This window comes from Neolamprologus multifasciatus, chromosome 7 (genome assembly GCF_963576455.1).
Source record: "Neolamprologus multifasciatus chromosome 7, fNeoMul1.2, whole genome shotgun sequence".
NCBI lineage: Eukaryota > Metazoa > Chordata > Actinopteri > Cichliformes > Cichlidae > Neolamprologus > Neolamprologus multifasciatus.
In genome coordinates, this window is record NC_140445.1 from 63,240,662 (window position 1) to 63,255,641 (window position 14,980).

The 14,980-nt window shown below is 43.7% G+C and overlaps 2 protein-coding genes across 10 annotated transcripts in view; both read left to right on the forward strand.

Moving 5' to 3' along the window:
• Positions 1 to 6,594, forward strand: part of mtss1la (MTSS I-BAR domain containing 2a) — a 31,498-nt gene extending 24,904 nt beyond the window's left edge. For 2 of the 5 annotated variants that reach the window (XM_085167845.1, XM_085167846.1), the window contains 6 exons: positions 2,967 to 3,099; positions 3,755 to 3,829; positions 4,032 to 4,187; positions 4,507 to 4,683; positions 4,819 to 4,984; positions 5,237 to 6,594. In XM_085167845.1, the coding sequence (XP_085023971.1) occupies positions 2,967 to 3,099; positions 3,755 to 3,829; positions 4,032 to 4,187; positions 4,507 to 4,683; positions 4,819 to 4,984; positions 5,237 to 6,024 (1,495 nt within the window). In that variant the 3' untranslated portion in view covers positions 6,025 to 6,594. The remainder of the gene's footprint in view (positions 1 to 2,966; positions 3,100 to 3,754; positions 3,830 to 4,031; positions 4,188 to 4,506; positions 4,684 to 4,818; positions 4,985 to 5,236) is intronic. The other 3 variants (XM_085167847.1, XM_085167848.1, XM_085167849.1) reach the window with 2 other exon arrangements.
• Positions 6,595 to 6,713: 119 nt separating this feature from the next.
• The window catches only part of LOC146515854 (neural-cadherin-like), a 123,804-nt gene continuing 115,537 nt past the window's right edge, over positions 6,714 to 14,980 (forward strand). Inside the window, exons 1-2 of one of the 5 annotated variants that reach the window (XM_085167834.1) lie at positions 6,714 to 7,595; positions 7,758 to 13,541. In XM_085167834.1, coding sequence (XP_085023960.1) covers positions 12,542 to 13,541 — 1,000 coding nt within the window. In that variant the 5' untranslated portion in view covers positions 6,714 to 7,595; positions 7,758 to 12,541. Of the gene's footprint in view, positions 13,542 to 14,980 lie in introns of all 5 variants that reach the window. The other 4 variants (XM_085167833.1, XM_085167836.1, XR_014875253.1 and 1 more) reach the window with 4 other exon arrangements.

The window sequence follows — 14,980 nt, forward strand, 5'->3', positions numbered from 1 at the left end:
ATATGTAATAAATCTCCAAGCCATAATTTTCAAATCATGCTTGCAAGTGCATGCTTTACATTCTTGTTTTAGATGAGCTCAGGAAAACATTTTTCTTCAAGTGTCAAACTCAAAGAGCCTGTGTATGAAACCTGCATAATACCGTACTGTGAAGGTCAAACATCCAGGATTATTTGGAAGTATATATATAAGGTTTTGGTTGTACATTAGGTTGTAATATATTTTATAAACTTTAAAAAAATCTTTTCAGCCGGCTTAATAGCACATTAATAAAGACTACAATAAATCCATGAATATACCTGTGACATGTCTTCTTCACTATGCACCCTGATTAGCAGTGACAGTCGACATGCAGCGCTATCTCGCAAGCTCCTCAGCTCTTGCTCCTGGCATATATTTGTAGTTCTCAAGCTTCTTACAGCGAGATTAGGTCTAAAGCTGTCAAATATCACCAGCTGACATCCGTGAGCCTACACAAGAGCCAAAATCCACATATTCATCTGACTTAAGGTGATAGCGCAAAAGTTTCTCTACAAATGTGCCATTCTAGGTCAAACACATTTTAAGGTTGAGAGGAAGGAATATCATACCTTCTCACTTTTATTTAGTGCTACAGCTCCGAGCAGAACCTCCCTGACACTTGTTCCAATTAACGCCGTATCCTATTCTTAGTATGCTATAGGTATTCCCAGTTTATCCACTGACTCAGTGTGTGACTGGCTAATTTTAAAACAGATGCTTGCACCACCAGCATGTAAGCTTTTTCTGAAACAGTCTTTCAGTTCAGTCTGACTTCTATACATTAACTCTTTCCCCCGTGATTTTATTATTTTAGCACTAACCCTTGAAGCGCTTTTCTGCACTGAGCGGTTTCTGTCATATTTCAGGCCTGAGTATAGAGAGGAATGACTGGGTGTGCATTAGGGGTGGGTTTTTAATAATCGATTTATCGATTAAAATCAATTCTGGCTTGGATTCTCATCCGAGAAGCTTCTTCAAAAGAAGAAGCTTCTCGGATGAGAGGTGAAACGTCTTCAAGTAACTTAAAGAAGTCCAGACGCTTTTCTTTGCAAGCTCCTTTGACTACGAGGACCTGGATGACTGAGAACCTTCACAGACATAACGTGAAATCGATTCATTAAAATCCTGAATCGACTTTTTAATATAAATTTATTTTTCCCGAAATGCCAGAATCTCAGGTGAAACCTCACAAAATTTCAACAACCACCAAACAGCTAAGACAGTAAATGAGAGCAGGAACATGGATTCTGCACAAAGACGTAAACACACAGCCCGGACCCGCGGATCAGAATCAGTGAGATGTCGCCTTTCTCACCCGACGGCACGGACACGGTCGGGGCTGAAAGCCGACAGCTCGCTGATTCTGATCTGTCGGCAGGTCCGCGCTTTGTGTTCACGCCCTTTTTGCGCGGATTCTAAAGCTGTTAGTTTGATGTCTCTCCAAACAATATTGACCGAACCAGCAGCAAAAGAAGATCCAAACTACACTTCACATAAACATCGTCATGAATTCACTCTGACTTTTCCTGTTTTGCTTCCACCACAATAAAATCACACTTCATGCACAGCTCTCTCTCTCTGTACTTCAACAACAGTTTCCCGTCTAAAAATCTGTTTTCTGCATTATTCGCTTGCTTGTTACGCACAAGTCTACCGTTGTTCACAGCGCTGTCGGCCGCTTTTTGTTTCCTTTTACTTACTTCCGAAAAGAAAACCTAATTTCTGGCGTTCAATACTGAACAAATTTAAACTTTTTAAAATTATACAAAATGCAAAACGCTCAGTGTGTCTCTAATAAAACCACTGTAACATCAGAGGTAACGTTTATATGTAGATTAATGCTTTTCTTTCGTTTTTGATGTTCTGCAGAATATTTTTATAAAATCCCAGGCCAGGAAAATTATCTTCATGTTTTTCTGTGTTTATCTTCAGCTACTTTGACAAAAAGGCATCTGCTGTGATGCTCACACCTTTGATAAAGTCTGGAAAGTGTCAGCTTCCTTTTTATAGATATAAAAATATGTAAATGTACTGATCTGAATTATAATATTTCTGACTGTAAAAATTTCCCAGATTCAAATCAAATCGAATTGAATTGGAATCGAATTGATTCTAGAAATCAGTGACGATACCCAGCCCTAGTGTGCATCAGAAGTTAGTGAGGATGGTCTCTGCCTCTGCAGCTACCCTTGAGAAAAAAACAGGCCCTTACTGATATATACTGAGGTGTCGAAAGTCATCATTAAGGGGACTGGGGAAGTAATGAGATGCTACTTTTATAGGGTAATAACTTAAGCACCACACATTGCCGCACATTCAAATGAAAGATTATGATCAAGAGACAAAGGTTTTAATAGGAAACAATAAAAACAAGCTTACTTATTAAAAACTCAAAGGAGAGAAAAATGACCGCTTAAGACTAGGCTTTACTTTTAAATGATTTATTGTGTTTAATTTGCCATATTTATTTTGGCAATCCTCCTTAAGCTTCATCCAAGAGAATGAAGATTAACGAGAAATGTTAATGTCGGATGGATTCCAGAGTGAGAGGGGAAGGAGGAGGTGTGGGAGGGGAGTACGGGAGGGGAGGTGAGAAGTGCGAGTTGCTCATTTCAAAATGCGTGGGTGACAAAGAGAGAGTGAAAATGACAGAGCAGCACAAAGACAGCTGTTAATGCTCAGAAAGGAAGAAGAATCAAAGGAAATGATAACTTTTTAATGCTCTTTGATGGACCAGAATTAGAAGAATGGAATCATTTAGATTTCTCACACAATGCAACCTTCACGATCACAGCTTTTGTGATGAATTTTTCACAAGCCTTTTATTCTTTTTACTATTTTCTGTGTGATTTACAAAACCATAAATGTGATAATATTAATCCTAATCCTGATTAGAATGCATGCTAAATGCTGAATTTTACACCGATGCCATTTCCTGTCAACAGTCTCCTCCAGATGCCCTCCTCAGGAGCCCATCGGCTGAGCAGCGTCTCCTCCCATGACTCGGGCTTTGTCTCCCAAGATGCCAACACCCATTCAAAGCCTCCATCGCCCATGCCCTCTGATATCACAAGCCAGGTAGCAGTCTCAGCTATGATATTTAATTTTTTTTATTTTGTCAGGAGGAAAAATGTTTTAGTTTTTTTTTGTTGCAGCAAAACAATCAGGAATAAAGCAGACTTGTTATCTCCAGAGATTCCTCTGGCAGCAAAACATCAGGACAGGAGGACACGGCAACAACACCACTTTCTTGTCAATGCAGATCTACAATAATTCTCTCTTTTTAACCACAATCACACTCCGTCTGCTGTGTCTGAATTGAAAACCACAGAGTTTTTGCATGTTTTTGTATTTCACACATGAAGCCACCATAAGAGTTTGAGCTCTTTTTTTTTTGCAATAGATCTCTATCAGTTGCAAATGTTGAATTTTTATCTCACTGGACTGATAAAGTCGTTCAGACTCTCACAGTCTGCACAGATCACAGTGTAGAGAACACACTCAGCAACACACCAACTGATGCAATGTTCTTTTTCTGAATAAATGATCTTACAGGCTACTTTATTTTCAATCTAGGCTATAGGATATAGATCCCCTCAGAGAGAGAAAAAATCCCTCCTTCTAAAGCTCATCAACACTCTTCTCCAGCTCTCACCATCTTCCTATGCATCTCTCACATCTAACTTTTTCCTCTCCATCTCCACTGTTCTTTACTCCATCTTTCCTTTCCCAGAAATCAACAAGCTCAGCCTCCTCTGAGGCTTCAGAAACCTGCCAGTCTGTCAGCGAGTGCAACTCTCCTACAGCGGTTAGTACTGCATGCATCTCTTACCAGCGTACTTGCTTTGCTGGACGCGCACACACACGCGCTGATGTGCTGTGCATTTCAATCATTTTTATCTATAGCTTAAAGAGGCCCGTGAGCCTTTAATGACCGCCGCTGTGAGGTATAACGTGGTATAACGCCGATGTTGAGCACTCTTACTCAGACCTGTCTGTCCATTCCGCAGTTTGGCTCATGCTCATCCTTCGGCACCTTCCGCCCTGCTTTCTCACACACTGGCACCATCAGGCCTCTATCTGTCATACTTCCTGCGTCCCCCACATTTAACCACTCCCCTGGATCCAATACTCCCTCACCCACATCAAAGGTTCCTAGCTGGAAGGTTTGTTTTCATTTGCAAATTTTGCTTTGGGTTCTCTCTTTTGAGACTTTGTTGCTTCTTTGCTTCTTGTGTTTTGTTGCCTTCGCAGATTTCGCATTCCGTAGAATAACTTCACAATCATTGTTTTGCTGTTTTCCAATGTTTCCACCAAAAAGTTGTGCTAAACTGCACGCCCTGCCGTGCTCTATTCATATCTACCATGCATCCAACCAGTTTATAAGCCAAATCAACAGCTTCTGTGTTTAACTGCACAACTTCCAGCGAAACACTGGAGATGCACAGTTGGAAGACGGTCTCATTATTCAGTCTGCTGTTGCAGGACTGGGCCAAATCGAGTTCCTGCGAACCGCCGTTGGCCAGCACCCCACAGCGTAGGAGGGAGTCTGTGGATAAGATGAGAGAACTGGAGGCTCCGCCCAGTCCACAGGGGTATTCTGGAATGCAAGCTGATGAGCCACACAGGGTGAGAAGCGGCCCAGGAACCATCGCAGCCAAGGTAAAAAGGAGTGAAAAAATAGATGCCAGTATATCAATTTGTATGCTGTAGGGATTGCAGTGTGATGAAAATGTAAATGTGTCCTGATCTTTATGTATTTCCTGCCTGTCTGTATCTCTGTATATGTGTGTTAAGCATGGCGAGCCGCTCTCTCCAGCAGCCAGTACTCTAGCCATGGTTCTAACCAGGGGCTTGAGCATGGAGCAGCAAAAGAGCAGCAGAGACTCTCTGCAGTACTCCAGTGGCTATAGCACCCAGACCAACACCCCCTCCTGCTCCGAGGACACCATACCCAGTCAAGGTAACAGTCATCCCTGAAGAGCCACGCACTCCTGCCTGATTAAACACACACTATTCATGAATTTAACTGTTGTGTTTCAATCATTGCACGTGTGTGATTTGTACGTGTTGCCTTAAACTCCAGTTTGATTACTGTGAATTGCTATGTAATGAAGCACCTGCTAATTAACCCTTCAAGACAACTGCTCTGTGAACTATTGAATATTCAGTGTGGGGGGAAAAATGGATTCTCATGACTTGCTGTGATTTCTAGGTTCTGATTATGAGTGCTACTCTCTTAATGGAGACGCTGACAGCGAAGGGCAGGTGGACTTTGACAAATCCTCCACCATCCCTCGTCATAGTAACATTGCACAGAGCTACCGCCGCATGATCCAAACTAAGAGACCTGCGAGTACAGCGGGTCTGCCTGCAGGTAAGGCTGTTCAGGGAACTCCAAATGGCGCTGGAGCTATTGCTTCAGGGACAGCCACTATACGCCGGACGCCATCCTCCAAGACTGGCGTGAGACGCACGCCGTCTACATCTGGCCCCATTCCCATCCGGCCTCCCATCGTGCCAGTTAAAACCCCAACGGTGCCAAACTCCCCGGGTTACACTAGCCCGTCTCATCACTCTGCAGGCAGTGAGGAGTTTCTGTATGGCGATGACCTATCAGCTTGTGACAATATGAGGGCTCCTCCAAAGCGGATGAGCCTCCCTGACACATCTTGGGGCTGTGGAGGAGGGGCGGACAGGACCGTTTACGAACAGCAGGCCCTCGGCATGGCTGCTCAATGTCTTGAGGAGGACCCTATGCTCGCTGCCAACCGCCACAGCCTGGTGGAGAAGATAGGAGAGCTGGCAGCCAGCGCCCACGCCCTCGGCGAGGGTCAGTTCCCCTTCCCTAGCTCACTGTCAGGGGATCCCGCTCAGTTTGCGCCTCAGGGGGCGTCCTCTGTCAGCCAGGAGGACATAGATATGCTGGTATCTATACGCCGGGGGGTGAAGCTCCGCAAGACAGTAACAGACGACAGGTCTGGTCCTAGGATCCTTCGGTAGCGAGCGAGGACGCATTGAAGCTCTGTATTGAAATACACCGCTCATGTAATACGTGAAATAAGGCACAAGTAATAAAGAGGATATAATGTGGTAAATGAAGGCCAGACAGAGTAACGAGAGATCATGGACAATGTCAAGTCATTTAACGTTATGTATGAAGCGCATACATGCAAAGTAATCCATATTTTTTAGTTTTTATTTTTGTTTTGTTTTGGTGGCTGTGCTTTCTTCTCCCTGTGTGACAACCAGTTTCAGCCCAGTCCCTTTCAAACCCAGTCATCGAATGCTCTGTGTCTCGGTTCTTGGTTTATGTTTATTATTATTATATTGTACATTTCTTAATTAACACATCCCTAGCCCGTGGAGAATGACGGGTGCAGCGCTCTGTGAGCCTGTCTGTATGTCGTGTCATTGTCATTGTTACTGTACCGTGCCCTGTTGCTGTTCTGTTTGACGAGCTGAGCAGCAGCTGTGTAAGTCATGTAAAAATAGAAGCATTATGGCAGTTTTTTTATTGCTGTATTGTACTGTCAATATATTCTGCAATTAAACTGGCTTTTTACTGTTAAATGACTTGATTGCTTTGTGCCAGGAAAAAATATTTTAATATTGTAAAGCACTGCAATTAATCAAAGAACTTAAATTAGCTGCTGCGTACATGCAGCTCGTGTGTAAGTGGTGTCAGCTATTTCCCCGAGCCTTTTGAAGTTTGTTGCTTCATTGCTTTCTCCACTTTTTAACGGGTTTCATTTTATTACAAGTATGTCTCCTCGGGATCTTACTTTAGTTTAGATTCTAATCCAGTCAGTAGTTTTTTTAATTTGTAAAGTTTATAGTGGTGATATGTCGTTTCTTACCCCTCAGCTCAGTTTGAACTTTTGAAGTGTCTGTCAGGATTTTTCTTGCTAATTTTACACTTGCTTTGCTTACAGTCGTTGAGTGCAGGACTGTTGACCACGTTGCAGCACTCTAAAAACACAGATGGGGGCGCCTTAGGCCTTTCACTGTGACTGAGCAAACTGTAGCTTCGAAATGAACAGTAATGGGGGATGTCAGTTGACATTATTGCCTCATTGAAGATGTGCAGGAGGCTGAAAAGATGGATAGTTGGAGGGATATAGAACAAACAAGAAAGAAAAGGACGATTTACGGCATCCAAGACGAAAAAAACCCATATTCGTACCTGGGTATGCTAGCATACTCGTTTGTTTTAATGCTAACAAAAAACAAAAATGTCAAACTGTGCTTTTTAACTACTCACGGGTGGAAAAATGCTCATATTAGCCATTTAAATATACAGTCAACTTTAAGCTAACACATATATAGAATGTAAAAACCTGTGCATATTCATTGCAGCCAGGGTTTTGTTTTCGTTTTTTAGCCTGCATGTTGTAAAACAGTGGTGAAATTTATGTTCTAGCAGCTGCAGAAAGTCTCTCTCATTATTTATTAAATGATAGTTCCTGCTGGAAAACAGCTCCTAAACTGACTTTATAACGTTTCTCCCCCCCTGGACAACAGGCGTGATGAACCGCAGGGCCTCTGCCTGGGTAAGGGACCTGTTTTGGAAGGTAATATCGTGTGATGTATGGGTACAATGTCCATTTAGAGCCACTCTTATTAAGACCCCACTTAACGTTGTTACACTGAAAAAAAATTAAAAAGAAAGAAACAATAGAGCTCGTGATTTAAAGCAGCAGAGAAAATACAGCTAGTCTTTTCTGTTCTCACAGAGTTCGAGGTGGAAGATTAGCTTAGCAAGCTTTTGGTTTTGGGCTCATTTGTAAATCAAATAGAAGATGCTACAGGAACACCGTGTCTGACGAAGTTATTATTCTCCTCTCCTCGTGAAGCCTGCAGTATTTTCATATGTTCCCCAATGGGTCGCTCGTAATCCTCTCAGCTTCATAAATAGCACATTATTGAATGTACACCATCAGTTCATTACCTTGAACTGGTCGAGTAATGGAAACCTGCCTAATGTCGGGGGCCTGCTGGGATAATTAACTGAGAAAAAGAACCGTGGAGCTTCAGTGATCATCTGAGGTAATGTCCTCACTCTCCAAACTGCATTTCAAAGAGAACATCACCACTGCCTCTTAAAAATTTCACCTTTTAGTCCGGCAGAGTGAGAGGGACTACTGAGCAGTGCTCATTTTCTTTTTTCTTTTATTTTGCAGTCACTATCTCCTGTGTCTTTTCGTGATGTGAGAAATCTTTTAATGTGCTAATAAAAAGTCGTGATTGTTCCGGGCTACAAGGAGATACTGTTCGACTCAGTGATTATTTCTTAGTGCGCTAATCACTGAGAAAGCCCTAGGCCCCACTAATCACAATGTAGATATAATAAAATGTCTCCACAGACATGATGTGGCCCTGAAGAGGCTCGTTTCCCCCCCTCCTTTTTCTACCAAAACAACAAGCTATGCATTAATCAATAGATTATTTGGGGCTTTTTCCTTCAAAGTGGCTGCTGTTGTTCTCATTTTATTAAACGTATTCAGTCATCCTGTGAATGAGCGTCAGCTTTTAGGGGGCATACTGTTCTGAGTTAAAAGGCTCAGAATAGACAGTCGGTAATGAGATGGTTTGGTTTGGTTGTTTTTTTTAGTATGATCTGCCAGTACTATTATTGGTGAAGATACCATCTGAACTCGATCGCTCACATTTCCCCATAATTAATATCTGTGTTATTAAACAGTTATGGTTTCTACAGCAGAGCTTAAATCCTATACTAATAGGTAGAAGCCACAATGGGATCACAGATCATATCTAATTAGCTGTACCTAACACATATGTGAAGTGTTTTTATATTTATCCAGCTCTTTTAACTGCTTTTTTGCCTGGAAAATGTCCTTAGGGTACCATATACACAGGAACACTTAAACGAACGGTGCTACAGAGCACACCATGCTGCTCCTGTCGGGCATCATTGTGTTTCCAGAAAAGGCTCTTTGCAGCTTTTCCAGGAAGACTTGTGGGGGCAGAGTTTATATAAATGTTCCCCATAAACGTTCACTAGCGATTAGTAACCTGAGAGCTGAATGCTTAGTCATCCATTGTAAATGTCCTGCCGTTCCTTAATAAACCTGCCTGTTTAAGGCAATTATTTCATCGACTTTTGCTGAATGGCTCGTTTTTAAAAACATCAGCCTACTCTATTTCGTGTTTGGCCCTAACTGCCTGTTAACTGATGTTTGTACTAGGGCTGCCACCAATGATTATTTTGATAGTCGACTAGTCACCGATTATTTTTGCCATTAGTCGACTAATCAGATCATCATCCATTGGACTACAGCTTATTGCACCAGCAGCATCTGCTCTTATATAACTATCATTAGCTTACAGCTTTAAGTGTTTAAGGTATGTGCTAACTAAAAATAAAGACAAGATGATAGTTTATTAAATTTTAATGAAATTTGCAGATTGTTTCGGTGAAGTTTAATAAACTCCTTGCTATCTAAAATATAACAGGACACCGGAATATATTCTCGAGCATCTCACACTTCTGATAATCAGCTGTCTGCTTGACGTGTATTCAGCTGTGTAAAACTATAACTTTAATCTCAGCCAAACCGATTTACTCAGGAACAAATAAAATACTAAAAAAAGCCAAACAATAACATTTTTAAGTTATCTAAGTGACTTATATATCATGTTTAACCCAAGTAGCGAAAGACAGCGGTGGGTTTGAAAACGATTTACAGGGAGTCCGGTGTTCTCACGGCTCTAGTGAGCCTAGCCCCCGGCTAGCTATCGAGCTAGTGGGTAACAGACGTCTCCGAAAACGTCAGAGCGCTTTTGAAAATATGTGGTGTCTTGATAAACTGAGCAGACATTTGAGGTTTACACAGCTACATTCTCGCCTGAAACTATGTTAAACGTTTATTTTGTGACCCAGAAAGAATAATAAGAGTAATATTAAAACTAACTAGCTGCCGCCATTGTTGGAAACTGAGCTGGGCTGCGCTATGAGTTCTGGGACGCTGCTTCTTCTTCTTCGGGGTTTAACGGCAGCTGGCATCCTTGTACATGCAGTGCTGCCATCTTCTGTTTCAGTCCGTTATTACACTCTTAAATCCTACTACTTATTCCTGCGTCTTTTGTGATCTTACAAAGCTTCAAACGACGTGTTGACTATTAAATCAATCGTCGACGATTTTGATAGTCGACGTAATCGTGACTAGTCGACTAATCGTATCAGCCCTAGTTTGTACTAAATCCTCTTAACACTAACTTTCATCTTTTCAGGATGTTTTGAGCCCATTTTTGCCGGAAGAATGACAGACATTGACATCAGTTTATAGAACACGTGCCTTTCCTTCAGTCCTATCCTTCATTTGTCTCTGAGGAGTATTTGAAATGCTAGGCTGCAACCTTTGCCTTCAAAAGCTATGTCTGCCTCTATTTGAATGACGGGAATAGATTTGGTCAATTATTCATTAAGTAAGCATGAAGCTTTCTAATGTTCACTTGCTGCTTTCTTCAGCATGAGTTTTTTCTTTCTTTCTCTTTTTTTGGAAATACCCTGCAGCTCTGAGTTATCTGTTAGAGTAGAGGGATAATGAGACAGTTTCATTATTTTTATTTTTTTAAATTCATTACAGCTTTGTTGTTTTGATGTGTCGTATGTTGGCGTTTCATCTCTGTAGATAACTGCCGCAACCCTCAAGTAAACTATCCCTCACACTCTGGCCTGACCCCCGTGATTGAATTAGCCTCTGCTACACTATCTCCCATGCTGGCAGTCACGGTGAATTTCACCATGTGAGACAACATGATAAAAGACTGGATTTGATTTGCATTCATGAAGCACTTAGGAAGTTCAAAGAAAAGTTGCCGAGCACAACAGAGCGCACAGAGTCCTCGCTGACAGTGTCTGTTTCAGATATCGCAATTTCACCTTCAATGGAAGCACTGATAATATTGCATGAGGTCATTTCCCATCAATGGGCTCCCTGTCATAGAATGCTCTGGGGTTATTTTGGTGGGCACGTTTTGATATGCCTTTCCCTCCTGTGGTCAGAGATTGTAAAAACACCAGCGAGAGTGTGGGATGGCTCACGTGTCCTGGTGACACAGCCTAGAGCTGGTGCCACATAAAGGAATACAACAAGCAACCAATATGAGCTTTGTGCTCCAGCTGCAGGCTGTGATTCAGAATTGTCTGGAGGCTCGCTGCCAGTTACCAGAGTTATTGCCTGAAAAGAACAGTTTACTGTAGAGTGGATTTGGCTAAAATTGCTATGATGGATTGTGGTTTTGAATTGATAAGAATCTTTCAGCGGGAGCTTTGATGAATTTTCAAACTGAATACAGATTCTGGCAAGAGCACGAGCATAGAAGCAGTGCATGGCATTGAATTACATACCCAGCGTAACATCACACCCCCAAGGCATATAAATATTGATCTGCGTGCATTTCAAGGTAAAAGGCTGACATGACATGGGAGACAAGCTCAACGGAGCTTGCTCTCTAGCCCATTATTTTCTTATCTTTCCGACAACTCAAAGCTCCATACAGTGTTTACTCTTCTGACTCGCCACTTACAGGGAGGTGAGGGGAGTTGTGGGAATTAGCAGTAGACCCCTACAGATTAGGTTTAGAGCGATGTGGGTGCGTGGCACACCAGCAGAGTGGGGAGGGAAAGGAAGAGCAATCAGGGTGACAGTCTTAATTTGAACTCTGGTGTGCATAACGCCATAACGCAAGAGGGAAAGACGCTACTCAGCACAGCCCGTCTTAAAGCAGTCATGTTTACACAGTTTAACAGGCCAGATCGTCGGATTTGCATTCATATTGGTGCATTTTCAGTTTATTTTGTCTCTCTGCGCCACGAGTGCGAGCAGCTCAGAAATGTAATGCCTGATAAGAAGAGTAACCTAAAGTTCAGAGAAGACTTGTGAACGGACTGAACACTTGGGAGTGCTGCGTGGATAATTCCTCATAACTTGTGCGCCAGTGTTCTCGAGCAAGGCACCTCTAACTGCCGTGTTTGAAGACCGCTGTTTATTTAGCGTCTGGGGAAATGGTGGATCTGCTTTCTCTCGACTTTCTCTGGACAGGAAGCACGAGTGATTATCCTTCAGTGGAGAGAGCGGATTTATGTGGCGCACCGCTCGGACGGCTGCGCGTGCTCACGCTGTGCCGCCGTGCAGAGGTTTGAGGCAGAGACCCTCCTGACCATCACACAGGGTGGGGTGCACCGAGGAGCTCCGTCCCCGTGCGCCGCCACGCCCCCGCGCTTGGCGCTGTCCGGTGCTCTAGTGCTGAACGCTGGGTGCGAACACAACAAACTGCCTGCAGCGCTGTGGGCTGCCTGCACGCTGCCGTGTTACATGGAGCCGAAAGGCGGATCTCCCAGGATGAAACAGCTTAAAGTTCAGCGGGCTCTCCCGGAAGGACCGCACCGTGGATGGCTATGAAGGAAATGTTTCTCAAGTGTGTTTCCTTTCTTTTTTAAGGATTTCCTACCAACCCCTCTGAGACGCTCGGGGGTACATAACTTGCCACCAACATGATTTGGGGTGTATTGTTATGCTGCCTTCTGACGCCAGCTGCTGGATATGAAGCACAGGAGCGACTGCCTTTCTTCCACGGGCATGTTTTTGAGAACTCACCGCCGTGTTCTAAAGTAAACGGACTGATTATTCCGGTGAGGCGCATCACCGCGCAAAAATGGTGCCCGGTCTCCGGAACGCACTTCAAACTGTACGGAAACGGCAGTGAAGCTTTCCGAGCCTTCGCTCACCACAAGCGGGGAAGTGTATTGCTCAGAACTTCCAGGGTTTTAGACAGAGAGACTCGCTCAGAATACCTGCTGAGCTTAGGTCTGTGCTGCCAGACCTGCGCACCTGGGTCTGTCGTCTTCGACGTTGCGTCGGTAAAAGTGGACGTTTTGGATACCAACGATCACAAACCGACTTTTCGCAGCGCAGACAACATTCACATAAGTTTACATGACACCACTGCCCTCCGTAGTGTAGTTTACAGGCTGGAGGCTGTCGACGCAGACAGCGGAAAAAACGCAGAGTTGACGTATATCTCTGTCCCCCAAAATGGCAGTTTCTATGTTGTCCCGAAAACAGGCGAAGTTTTACTGGTCGACTCAATCCTGGGGCTCCCTTCTAAAGTCAAATTCTGCGTTTATGCCAGAGACCACGGATGGCCCCCTCTGACCAGTAAGGCTGTGTTGGTTACTGTCGCTCCACAGCGGTGGACGACGCGTCCCGCTGAATTAGCGGGGACAGCGAGGGCAGGGCGTTCGCCGAGGGCATTACTTGACCCCGGCTCCGTGGTTTCTCTTAACGTGTCCGAAGACGCCAGCATCGGCTCGGTCATAACGAGCTTGAGTCCCACCAGATTTCAATCAGCCAGCTACGAGTTGATTTACCCGGAGTCAGAGAGCTCTCCGGTCAGCGTGGGCCGCGACAGCGGAGATATCACAATAACCAGGAGGCTGGATAGGGAGGCAGAGCCGTTCGTGGAGCTCACTGTAAAGATTCAAGATAAAAGAGGTGCGTTGATTATTCTTCTGTTAATCGGCGCTAAACTTAGGCCATGTTTCTCCCCCACCCCCCACCCCCCTTTCTGTTGACTGTAATTATTTCCATTGTGGTGATGATGCCCTATTTAAACGGAATGCTTGCACATTATAAGCACATGGTAAAACTGTGCCGCCATCTGGACCCGCTCACCCCTCATCAGAGGAGCCCCCAGAATAGGCCTGACATCTGGAGTGCATTCATTCAGGGCGGTAGGTGTAGCTGCAGCCTATAGGCTTATTCCACAGGTGTGCCACATGGCATCTATACATCCACAATCCACATTAGTGACACACTCAGTGGAGACATTGTTAGATGGCTCTTCCAGTTATTTTGATATGGATACGATATTTAAATAATGGTGAGCGATATGGGGCACACTTGTGGCAACGAGAAGAAGAGTATTTTTTAGGTTAAAGATTTAATTTACTTGATTTTTTTTAAACTGACTGAATCACATCCTTGATTGATGTAGTTTGTGACTGTGAAGATGTTTTCCGAGCTAATCCTTGCAGAGTGGCAAATCGCAGCGACCCTCACTCTCTCATCTACTCACATTACCCCTCTAATCCTCCTCTCATTCACTCTCTAGTCCCAGGGATTTGAAGTAGCTCTGCCACAGTCAGGAAACCTTTCAAATATCGGAGGGAAGGTGAAAGTGGTGTGTGCATCAGATATTCGAGTTCTGTTTTGCTGCTCCGAAAGTTTACCGTCGAGCTTAAAAACATGTAAAAAAATAAGGGGATCAAATTGATTTGCTTTGTAATTGAGCTGCACAGTGAGCAGGAAACAGTTTGCACTGTTTTCATTTGAATTGCCTGCTGCTGCTTCATTGCACAGCATGTTCTGGATGGTAATTGCATGGCTGATTGGGACACATTCTTGTAAAGGGTGTCTGCAGTTTCTTTTCTTTTTCTCCCCCAGAACAAGCAAAAACAGTCAGAAATCTGATGCGTAACAGAATTCAGCCGCTCTAGTCTGACAGATATTCAGATCTTCCTCCATTTTACCTCTCTCACCTGCAAAACTCTCCTCTCCTGATCAAAGGCATGGCATGTCCTTTATCCTGTGACTACAGCTTGCCAGACAGAATCCTGACGGCAGTCTGGGAGGACAGGCCTTTCTTCTGCTCGTCTCACTCCCAATCCTCGCATACACATATCTCTGATAGAATGAGTCCATTTTTTATTTTTAGAGGTTTCACCTAATATCCCGTGTGGTTTTACATTAGGATCTGCTTTGGTACTGCAGCAAATTAGCGCTGTGTCTCAAAGTTAAAGGAGAGTGCTCTTGGAGACTTTAGAGAAAGAGGGAGTGAGATGTTTTCTATGTTGTGTTTGTCTCTTTGTATATGTTTGTGTGCAATTATGAGGCCGGATAGTCACACGAAGACTGACCTCAGGTACAAAAAC